This window comes from Melospiza melodia, chromosome 18 (genome assembly GCF_035770615.1).
Source record: "Melospiza melodia melodia isolate bMelMel2 chromosome 18, bMelMel2.pri, whole genome shotgun sequence".
In the NCBI taxonomy this organism is placed as follows: domain Eukaryota; kingdom Metazoa; phylum Chordata; class Aves; order Passeriformes; family Passerellidae; genus Melospiza; species Melospiza melodia.
Genome location: NC_086211.1, coordinates 8478668 through 8489931, shown reverse-complemented (window position 1 = coordinate 8489931; position 11264 = coordinate 8478668). Strand labels below are relative to the sequence as shown.

The 11264-nt window shown below is 43.2% G+C and overlaps 1 protein-coding gene and 2 long non-coding RNA genes across 4 annotated transcripts in view; 2 read left to right on the top strand and 1 right to left on the bottom strand.

Moving 5' to 3' along the window:
- Positions 1-1598: 1598 nt before the first annotated feature.
- On the top strand, positions 1599-9756 carry LOC134426711 (uncharacterized). Of its 2 annotated transcripts, XR_010030025.1 has the most exons (4): positions 1599-1701; positions 2705-2878; positions 9352-9498; positions 9594-9756. It is a non-coding gene; the product is annotated as an uncharacterized LOC134426711 (long non-coding RNA). The 2 variants fall into 2 exon arrangements; XR_010030024.1 differs by having other exon boundaries at positions 9352-9756.
- LOC134426712 (uncharacterized) lies at positions 5512-10718 on the bottom strand. Its single transcript, XR_010030026.1, has 2 exons — positions 10633-10718; positions 5512-7594 (listed from the first exon to the last, which is right to left on the bottom strand). It is a non-coding gene; the product is annotated as an uncharacterized LOC134426712 (long non-coding RNA).
- The window catches only part of XYLT1 (xylosyltransferase 1), a 177626-nt gene continuing 176978 nt past the window's right edge, over positions 10617-11264 (top strand). Inside the window, exon 1 of the mRNA XM_063171939.1 lies at positions 10617-10958. Coding sequence (XP_063028009.1) covers positions 10737-10958 — 222 coding nt within the window. The 5' untranslated portion in view covers positions 10617-10736. The remainder of the gene's footprint in view (positions 10959-11264) is intronic.

Below are 11264 nucleotides of genomic sequence, written 5' to 3'. Positions count from 1 at the left end.
AATTCCCATGGTGGAGAGGAAAAGATCATGTTGCTTTTGTTTCAGTACACCTTTAATACAGAATTATTTTGGAACATTCTATTACAAATTACTTCTGTATTTAAAAAGCACATTTTTTATCTAGAATTGTAATGCCTCTCTAGGCCAAACAGAATTTTGATGAAATGTATGAAGGTTTTGCCAAATCCCTGAGCCACTGAGAGTCATTCCATTCTACACAAATCAAATTCGTGCATTTATAATAAGTGTTAAAGAAAACCCAAACATGACAATTGAGGTTTTACAAGCCTGAAAATTATAGCCCAGCCATGGTAAGTGATGTTCTGACAGCAATGAAAGTGAAATTTGGCGGCCCAAAGCCGTATTGAGCTGTTTGCTGTAATGCTGTGCTCACCATGAATTCTGAAGGAGAGATGCAATCTCGGCCATGCAGTTGCAATGCATGCAACATGCAAGAGACAGGGATCTGAATATCTGCTGGCAGCCAGGGGGCTGAGCTCAGTCAATTAAAAGCTGAATTACCTGTGAATGAGGGGCCCAGAGGAGCTGCCCACACAGGGCTCTGCTGGAGCTCACAGGCACTGCCCAGCCCCGCTGCCACTGCCTGCTGGGGTGGGAAATGCAGCCTGGTGGGAGCTGCCAGCCTTCCACAAACACTGAATTCAGGCCTCCTGTTTCTGCTCTTTGCAAACATTTCTTAAGCCATGGTTGGATCTTCTTATTGCAGTTGTTCCTCTAGATTCTTTCAATGAAATAATACTGTATATTAATACTGTGTTTATTTTTCTAGCATCCTGATTTGCAGATAGGAAACATCAAATTAATCTGTGTTTCCATGTGGAACTGGCAGGCTCCCACCCCCTTACTTCACCTGCTAGCACATTCTGTAGTATTGCAGCATTTTGGGATGGAAGTGATCCTAAAAACTCACTTTGACCTCTGGGAAAATCAGAAGCACTGAAGCCATTCCAACAGCTTATTCATCTAAACTGTTTTTGGAGTCCTCACAACTTCCCTAAATTATCCTAACAGTGCCTAGAAAGTTTTATTAATGTCTTTCTAAACATTTTCTTGTTGTAATTGAACTCTGAACAATTAATTGCCTTTCTCTTTGCAACAGTCTTATGTATATTTCAAGGCCATGAGCATATCTACTAATATTGTCCCGAGATATATAATGCATATTTTAATTTCTCTTTTTTTCCTCTTATGACACAGCACAGATAGGCTGTGTCACAGAATTTACCATTTTCAATGTTTCCCCATGCTGGGTGAAGGACTTGGATGGTTTGTTCATTGACTTTTAGCAAGGGCTGGTAAAGGATACAGGACTTTCTCCTCCACAAGATTTTTAATTGTTCCTGTGACACTTGTGCTTGGTCAACAGTAATATTTTGCTGGTTGGTCTAGAAGAGGAAGCAAATGGCAATGTGAGACAAAGAACAGCAGAGCCAGAAGTGTTTCTCCATATTCAGAGGGCTCATTTTCATTTCTCCATAGTAAGACTAAGTGGTTTTTTTAGCCCTTTTGCACAATTACTTAGAAACCCGGGGAGGGGTTGCTGTTTTCACTCATTTCCACTTTCTTTCCAGTCCAGCTGTGTCAGAGGACAAGATCACCATTCTCAAATAGTCTTCACTGTTCTAAAGGAGAGCAGTTTGTGAGAGTGCTGCCTAATAGGCTTCTGACAGAGCCAGCTGGGTAAGTTTAAAATTTACAAATGGATAGTCCGAGCTATGTAAGACAAATTTGCTTGAGGAACTTTAGGAGTGTTCCTGTAAATGTTTTCAGTAGAATTATCTCCACCAGGGAATGGTGACAAGTACTAGCAAGCCTCGGAGGACATAAGAAAAGCAAGTTGTTCATGTGATTCAAAGATACTGAATGCTCAGAACTTGTCACAATACTGCTTTTAGGGGAATGGCCAAGACCCTAAGAACAGGCAGCGTTTTGCAAAAGAAGGGTTAGAAATGTTCAGCCAATGTGAAGCTAAGAGCTGGTGCCCCTGCAGCCAGAGCCCAGGGTAGGTCTGGTACCAGCCACTGACTGCTCTGGGTCGCTTGCATTGCTGTAAGTCAGGAGCCAGCACTGTGAAGCCCAATGATGCCCTGCTGTAAGAGCAAAATCAGGCATTTTTATCATGTGCTGGGATTTATTTGCTGTTCAGGATTTACAGTCATCTTTGGCAATTGCTTCTTGCAGCCACAAAACCAAGTATATACTATACTGAAGCACAGCAATAACAAGATTTGAATGTCATTAGGGGCTGCTCCTACACATCTTGTATTAAAGCAGCTAACTGTTTAACCCATGAATAGAACTCCTATTATCTTTGCTTTTGAAACCTCAGCATAGATCACTTAACCACTCTGCAAGAAATCCCATGAGAGACCAACAACAGCAGGGAACAAAGTCAGGCAAGAAATAGCAGATTGTATCTTCTAGACCTTTTTAAATACATTTTTCATATGAGTGCAGGCAACTTGAATATTACTCCTAAAATAGATTAACTTAAGACAGATTTTTGCAGAGCATGAGGCTCTGAGAATTTGGCCAGATAGTTTTTTCACTAAAAAGCTCTGCCAATTATATACAGCACAAAGTAGAGAATAATGCATGAAATGCATAATATGCCTTTTTCTTCACTACATGGGGCTTAAAGCTAAATTATACAGATCCTCTTTCTTTTTTCATATGTCCTCAGGTAAATCTAAGTCTGAGGTAAGAATCTGTTCCAGTGGAGCTCATCTAGCAGAATGAGCTACCAAATTTGTTGGTTCAGTTTCCAGGCAAGGATGTGGCCATCTGAGAAGTTTCAGTAGGATCAGCTATAGTCTCATCAACAGTGGTGTAAATCTGGAGGATCAAAGTTAAGAAGGTAAGAGCAATGTGACATCTGCCTGTATATAACTTTTTGAGAAGGAATCTAGAGCCTCTTTTTTGGCTAACAAGCAAATTACCTTATTCACTAAATTATATTTCATGAATAGTAGCTGATCTGCATAGCATCATTTTGTAAGGCCTTAACTCAGCAAAGCTCCCAAGTGCATATTTTGATTGAAGTCCTTGCATATGTCCCCAAATTCAATGGTACCATAAATGTCATTAAGTGCTTTCTTGGGTAGAGACCTAATAGCTTGAATTTATAGGAATTTCAGGTGCTTATTTACATCATGAGAGATATAAAATATTTTATTGTAATACTTTTCAGCAAAAGAAAGATCTAATGCAAAACTTTCACTAATAAAGAAAGGTGTGTGCCACTATTACATCAAATTGCAATACTAGAAGCCATCCCAGGGCAAAAGAGCCACATGTCGCACGAGTCACCTTCTTGAAAATGCAGATTGTGTTGTGGATCATTCATGTGTTGTCTTTTTTTACTACAATTCAGAAGTTGGATTAAAATTCATCATAACATTTTGTTTGATCTTGAGGGTGAGTTGCACACTATATACAAATAACTTGTTGTATGGACTTCCTGAAGAATTTATCTTATACTATAATTTGGAGAATACTTGAATTGTTTTAAGAGCACAGTGTAATCACTTAGGGTCTGCTTATTTTGCCCTTCACTGAAAAATATTTCTTTTCTTTATTTTCTCTGACTGTACAAGAAATGTAACACCTTTTAGGATCAGTCCTGGGACAAAGTATTGCAATTTAAATTCCAATCCCTAATCTGTATTCTGTGAGCTACACTTTAATCCATGGCATCTACTTGTCTATTCAAAAGGCCTATACCTGTATATCCTGGGTTTTGTGCATAGAGGCATTTAGGTATTTGAACAATTCTGCAATGCAGCATGTGAACTACACAAGCAGGTGTCTCCTGCACATCACCTCACCAGCACAACAGTGGCAAACACTTCCTGGCCTTTTGGAGCAGAATGTTCTCCAGGTGAGTTGTCAGATGTGTGTCATACCCACAACTTAAAAATGAAATAGGTGTAAGGAACCAGTAATTTCAGCACTGAGTTGTCATGGCAAGAACTGTACTATTCAAAAGGCAGAACTGCAGTCATGTAAGTATCTCCATCTTAAAAGGCAGACCTGAATGCAGTAGAAAGAGCAGAATTTAGTATCTCCCTCAATGAGACCACAGGGCAAACAAGTCTCTGCCTCCAGCAGCCCTCACTGAAGAGTCAGCACATCCACAGTGCTTCTATTGTGGGATGAGTATCAATTTAAAAAACTGATGGAGCTGCAATGGTGGGCACCAAACCATGCCCTCCTTAAAAGTGGTTCCAGCAGTATGTGCTGTACTGTGCTGTAAGTGGGCCATGTCCATGCACAGCTGCTTTGTGCAGCTGCAGGCTGACACACCAGCACACAAACCACTGATTACAGGTGTGTGCAAGCCAGCACTGCACAGCAGCCTCTGCTCAGGCACGGTCAGCAGCATGGCTCTGCTAATTGCAGGGAGCTGGTGTGTTTTGTGTGAGGTTGCTGATGTGGACAGATAGGTTTACCAGCTCTTTTTCCTCCCAGCCCTCAAGCTCATCAAAGCAGAAATCATTATGAAGCCCAAACCATACAGACCAACACTGGATTAGCTCAGTTGGCTGGAGCATAGTGCTAATAGTGCCAAGGTTGTGGGCTGGATCTCTGTATGGGCCATTCACTTAAGAGTGGACTTGATGATCCTTGTGGGTCCCTTCCAGCTCAGAAGATAAAAAATATGACACAGTCATCTTTGACATACATGGACTAATGCCTTACTTAAAAAAAAAAAGCAAACAACTGTATTTCTTTTAAGGCACATCAAATACCTTGTCTGAAAACTTCCTTTTCTCGTAGCATCCAAATTACAGCCAAACAGGTTTTTGCACCTGCTTTTGCTAATGACTTTCTAAATACAGAAAGATTAATGATAGTTATCAAGTTTGTTTGCTTAAATTTGTATAATTATCTTTGCTCTCTAATATCCCACATAGCCCATGGTTTTGGCAGACCAGTGTCAGAGGGAAGCTGAAACACTCTTTTGCCAGCTCAGCTGTTAGAAACTGCAGCAGGAAATTGGGCTACCTGTTCAGTTCCCCTCTCCCAGGGAAAATGGCACAAATGCACTTCTCCCACTCCCTGCCCTGGGAAGCTTTGTCCAAGGGTTTGGAGACTTTATGCAGAATCTCAGGCAAATGTCCCTGTCACACACTGGGAAAGAGTCCCAGCCCCACCTGACACATTTTGCTCTGTGGGATTGCCCAGTGTGTACAAGGGACACGAGTGCATTGGTGGTAGCAAGTGATTTGTTGAGGCTGCCAATGCTGGGTTTGACATACCATCATAAACAATGTTTCCTGACAGAAAAGCTTGTATTAAATCAATTACCATAAAATGGCTCTGTTTATGAAGAACAGTCACACTATTTAATCAGATATGTTTTCAGAGCAAGCTTTCATACAGATGAATTTGTATCATATCAGGAGGTTAAGAATAAAACTTTGTCTTTAAAATACTGTATTTTCCAGTGTTAGGAAAAATGAAAGATTATGGAAATCTTCTTTAAAACCTTTCTAGTTATTCTTCCATCAGCAAGTAATAGTGATATCTTGGTAGAAGTTTAGACACACAGAACATGTTCCAGGTGATTACTGGGATAAATCATTACATATATTTTGCACAGGTATGTCATCATAGTAAATGTAGTCTAAAAACTGTTGGGTGTTCTGAAAAACTGGCTATTCATGTAAACACAACCTACAAAGTCACTCTTAGTGAAAAAGTCTCTTTATTCCATCTCTTCTTCTCTGGTTACCTTCCTTTGTGTACCACTTGTCTTTTTCCATCAAGTGGACAGAAAAAAAAGCAAAACCTAGGATGGAAGCCCAAGCCAAACAAACCTTCTGCATCTAAACAAAATGATATTTGCAACAGGCAGTGGTTAGTTCTAATTTAGATAATCCAAAGTAGGTCACCTTCATGAGTCTTCCAGACTTTCCAACTTAGCAACTCGGATAATAAAACAATTTTTAGTTAATGAGAGAACATCAGAAAAAAAAAAAAAAAAGAACTGCAGGAAGCTGTGAACTGCACTATCTCCTCACTGAGACAGAATGCCACATGGCAAGAACAGATGGGTAATCCTTCCGTGATTATCCTCGACCACTGGCTGAAAGAAAAAGCTGTCACAACATGGAGGGCTGTATATAAAGTACATCTACAGCCATTTCCCCTCATTGATAGTAAAAGGTTTTATATGCAAGAGATTGTAAAGAAAAAGGGATGCTTTAATGTGATGGTGAAGGGAATAATTCTTCCATTTTCCTTCACTTCGTGAAGTGGAGCATATGCCAAGGTCCTGAACTAAATTTCTCTCTCAGAAGGAAGGTGTAATATACATCCCACATCCATATCAGGTATTTCATACAAAGTGAACATAGAACCTGCTTTTATTGTCTTTGAATCCTGACACAGTATGTTCAGTTGATAATTTATAGACAGTGTTACCAGAATGAAATGTTGGTGTCAAAAATTTGGCTTTTGCATATTCATTGACACCAGAGTTTGCATTTGTGATGTGGCAAAATGAAACCGGAGTGGATTAAGAAATGTTTGTTGGAATCTCAAGGTTTCAGAATAGAAGGCATTTCTTGCATGCAGTGATCTCATCTCATTTGACTTTAGTTCTGCCCATGCACACATAAGAGAGAACCTGAATTTTATAACCCACTTGGAGGGTAGCCTGATATAAAAGGAGTACCTGGCAAAGAATCTTAGTTTTGTTTATGAAAAGAAAATATGAAAGAGTGCACATCCATGGTACAGGATACCTGAGTGGTGAAGAACACACATGTAAACCATAGAGTGACTGAATTGCAGAACATGAAGTTAATGGTGGTTCTGTGGTTCCTAAAAAATCAAAATACACTTCCTCTACCTTTTAAGTCTAGCAATATACCAGTGTTTAAAAACAAAAAGCAATGTTTTGGGAACTTGTTGCAGAGCAGGCAGTGACCTGTAGTCTGAGATGGTGAAATTCTCAAGGAGTAATTCCTTACCCTGTTTTGTTCTTTCAGATTTGATGCTTAGACTAGTAAAACCAACAGACTCCCAGGGAAAAGGTCTATGTCCTCCATATGCACTGAAGGGATTAGGAGTCTTGTGTTGTTCTGGTAGTGATGGAAGGAAAAAAAAAATTAAGACTGTCACTTCAGGAAAGAAACCCAGTCTTCAGATGACTTTGCTGCTGCAGATTACTCATTAAACACTCTCATGGCCTATTTCCAACCTTTTCTATTCCTAAGGCACATTCCTTAGGTGCTGTGATTTTTTTATATCATAGGAATATACACAAATTTGCTATTTGTTCTGTATTCTTCACAGATTTTAAGACTGAGTATTTTAGAGATACCCATTCTTGGACAAATCAGTTAATTCACCTTTTTAGCCTTCATCTCATAACACATATCCAAAATCTAAATTTTGGTGTGATAAGGACTTGACTGTTTTTAAGAAAAATGCTAATCTTCACTCTGAAATAACTTAGTCTTCCAGTGATTACAGAATGTGCTTCGGAGCCGCCGATGAGTCAGGCTGTGAGTTGGAGTTCAGATAAGCCTGCAGTGTTTGTTCACCAGATGGACCATAAGCTCTGCAAAGTAGAGCAAAGGATATTGCTTATTAACACTGCTCCCAATTTCACTTTTTTCTTTGTACAAAGTCTGGTTACTTGATGCAATTTTAGACTGTATTTACACTGTTAGGAGGAGGAAACAAATTTTTTATAACAGGATAGGCAAATCTAGCAAAGTAGATCAGACTAAAATGGAACTGAGTATGGTTCCTTTATTACATCATTTTAAGTAGGCAAGATTGATACCCTCTGCTTCTCAAACATGCCCACACTGAATTTACATACCTGTGCAGTGGCAAAAAAAATATTTAAATCAATTGTCTTGGGATTTTAGAGCAAATCAGCCCAGTCCCAGTTGTTACCTGTGCTTAAAACACCATCTCTTTGACAGTTACCTGCAACCAACATTATACTTATATAAGAGTCAAATCTGTTTTTTCTCTTATAAACTTTGTGCTAGATACTAATCCTTACCTAACATGGGGAATTTTCAGTGGTAACTCTCTCAAGTGTCTTCTGTGTAACCTGATTAAATATTTTCTGATGCAACACAGCTCAATCAATCTGCTGTTATTCATAAATGTTATAATAAGAAAATTAATTTAACACTTTTATGCAATTTCTGATTTTATTTTGTTATTTGGATTGGTACAATTCATTTCTTCAGTCTCTGTGATTTTTTTTTCCATCTTCATATTCTCAAGATGCTCAACCTTGCCATTTCCCCTTTTTAGTTTGAATCAATACAAGAAAAAAGGTTATTAGTTATATTCTCTTCCTTCTATTTGGCTGTTTTCTTTAGCTCAGAAGAAGGATGTTTTGAACAGTTAGTGGCCATTGGTTATACCACAGTTTCAAAAATGAATGCCATACCTATTGCAATGTCCTTTCCAGATTTTACATGTCTCTAAATATGGGGAAAGGAGGATGTTGAAGGAGGAGTCTGTTCCTCTCTCAGCTCTGCTTTTTCTGTCAGTGCAGAAGTGTCTCATGCTGGGGCTCCCACCCATACACAGGGCTGATTTTACACTGAAGACTCAGATCTTTATGGCCTATAAATTATTGTGGTTTGGATACAAATCTTCTCTCCAGAAGGGCTTTCAGTAGGACATGTGTGAGACTGAGCATGCACTGCTGTTCCTCACTGCCCTATCAGTCACAGTAATTGTATACAGAGATTAGGAACACCCTGAGACATTTTCCAGCATATATGTTACCCCATAAAATCTGGAGGAAATTTTTCAATAGGTCATAAAAATTTTAAGAACTATGGATCACAAGTTCATCACAACTACTGCTGTGCTCCTTTTATAGAAAGCAGTGTTGCCCTGTGCTGAGGTATTGCCTGCCTTGGATGTTGCTGTTAGGGCTTTTAGCCATTTTAGGGTATCCATGGGGATGAGTCTCCCATTTCCCAATGAGGTATGCAGGATTGGAATCAGGTCCTGAGGCTCTTAGGAATGCTTGGTCATTTGGCCTGTTCAGAGTCTGTTTCTTTTCTGGCACCATGAGCACCTCCTGCCATCTACAAGCCCAAGAGAAGGCTGCAGGGAGCAATCATTCACCATAACTTCCTTTTGAAGAGAAAAGCACTTAATCCCAAATGGAAGATGCTTTTACCTTATATTTGTCAGCAAATTTGCTTGACTGTGTTTACAATGCCCAATTATTTGATAGTTCGGAATAAAAATTATCCATCATCTTCCCAAGTTGTGCAGAACCTGTCAGAATATTCAGGAACACTTTGAGCCTTTCTCATTTCTTTGTTCTAACAGCTCACTTCACTGTACTGTGGGACCAGCAAATCTGATGCATGTGCAACTGGTGTGGAAGCCTGACACTGTCAAAATTTGTTATCATGGGCTCTCTGCCATCACCCCAGCTGGCAAAAATGGGACACGGTTCCAGTGCATGAATGGAAGGTCAGCCAGGGGATGCTCTGCTGTCACAGGAAGAGCCTTTCTGGGCTGACTTTCCTGGAAGTTGCTAATGATGTATTTTGACCTCTCTGTTTTAGAGATGTTTTGCAGTCAGCGATACTCAGGGAGTGGCACTCCTTGAAACTGACACGTGCTTCATCTGCTTGTGAAATGTTGCAACCAAAGATACCTCCTGTAAAACTTTATTTGTAGCCTCACTGGATCATTAGGAAAATTCTCTTAATAAAGGATGCTCCTGAATCTTATTAGTTGCTTCATTTTCTTCAGATCAGAAACTAAAGCACTTCCAATGGAAAAAAAATCCCGCTGGTCTGTGCAAATCCTACCTGGCTGTCATTTTAAAAAGCAACTGTTCTTACCAGGAGATAATATTTTTACTTTTGGATTTGGGTTGTAAAGTGGAATTAGGCTTAGAAAAAGAAGCACTGTGCAGGCAGATTAAAAAAACCTCCCTACTTCAGTCCCATCATCAGATAATGAGATCTCTCAGATTAGAAAGCCAATATCAGTACGCGAGGAAAAGGCAGCTGAACCCGTCCGTTATGTTCACTTTTTGAGACACTGGGCATTCAGTTACAGCCGCCTTGAGCCTGGTCCGTGCGGACCTCACCGGGCTGCGGAGGTGCTGCACCTTGCTCTGGCTCTCAATCCGCTGAGGTGAGATGATGCCAGGGACCCTTCTGATTCAGAAAAGAAAAACAAAAAAACCCTAAACATCACCTTAGCCTGGGGAAATCGGGGCCCTTTCAGCCGGTGAGCGGTGCGCAGGCGGGGGCTGCCGCCCGCCAGGTGCCGCGGCCCGGCGCGGTGAGGCCGCGCTCCCTCAGAAGATGGCAGTCACCGCCCGCCCGCCCGCCGGGAGCCGCCACCGCCCCGCCCCGGCCCCTTCCCCTCACGCAGCGCCGGGCCCGCCGAGCCCCCGCACCGCTCCTCCTCCGCCTCCAGCCCACCCTCCTCCTCCTCCTCCTCCTCCTTCCTCTTCCTCCGCCAACCCCACCCCTGGCCCCGGGCCGGCCCGGCCGCGGGCTGCCGCGCCGCCAGGGCTCCCCGCCGGCTTCCCCCATCCCCACGCGCCGCGAACACCTCCTCCTCCTTCCCCCCTCCCTCCTTCCCCACCTCCGCCCTCCTCCTGCTGACGTCTGGCTCTGCCCGGCTGAAAACTCGGTGCCGCGGCGGATGCGGCGGCTCTCGGGAGCGCGGCGGCGGCAGCAGCAGCGAAGATGGTGGCGGCTCCGTGCGCCCGGCGGCTGGCGCGGCGCTCCCGCTCGGCGCTGGTGGCGGCGCTCACCGTGCTGCTCCTGCAGACCCTCCTCGTCTGGAATTTCTCCTCCCTCGACGCCGGCGAGGAGCAGCGCGGCGGCCGCGAGAAGCGAGACCGCGGCGGAGAGCAGCGAGGGCAGCCGCAGCGGCGCGGACCCGCCGCCCCGCACGGCAAGGCGCTGGTAGGCGGGGAGCGGGAGCGGCGGTGTCTCTCGGCGTCTGGCGGCACTTCTGCCGGGACTGCGGCGCGGGCAACTCGGGGCAGCCGCCCCGGGGCTCGCGTTCCCGCTCCCGCGTGGGCGCCTCCCGCAGGTGCCGCGCTGCGGGGCCGGTCCTACCCCGGTCCGGGGCAGCGCCCGGGGGGCCGCGGGGCAGAGGCAGAGAATGCATCCGTGGGATCCTCTCCCTTCCCCGGGACAGGCATCTCTCGTCCCATTGCCCGCGCTGCCTGCCGCGGGCATCCCAGCATCCCCGAAGTTCGCGGGAGA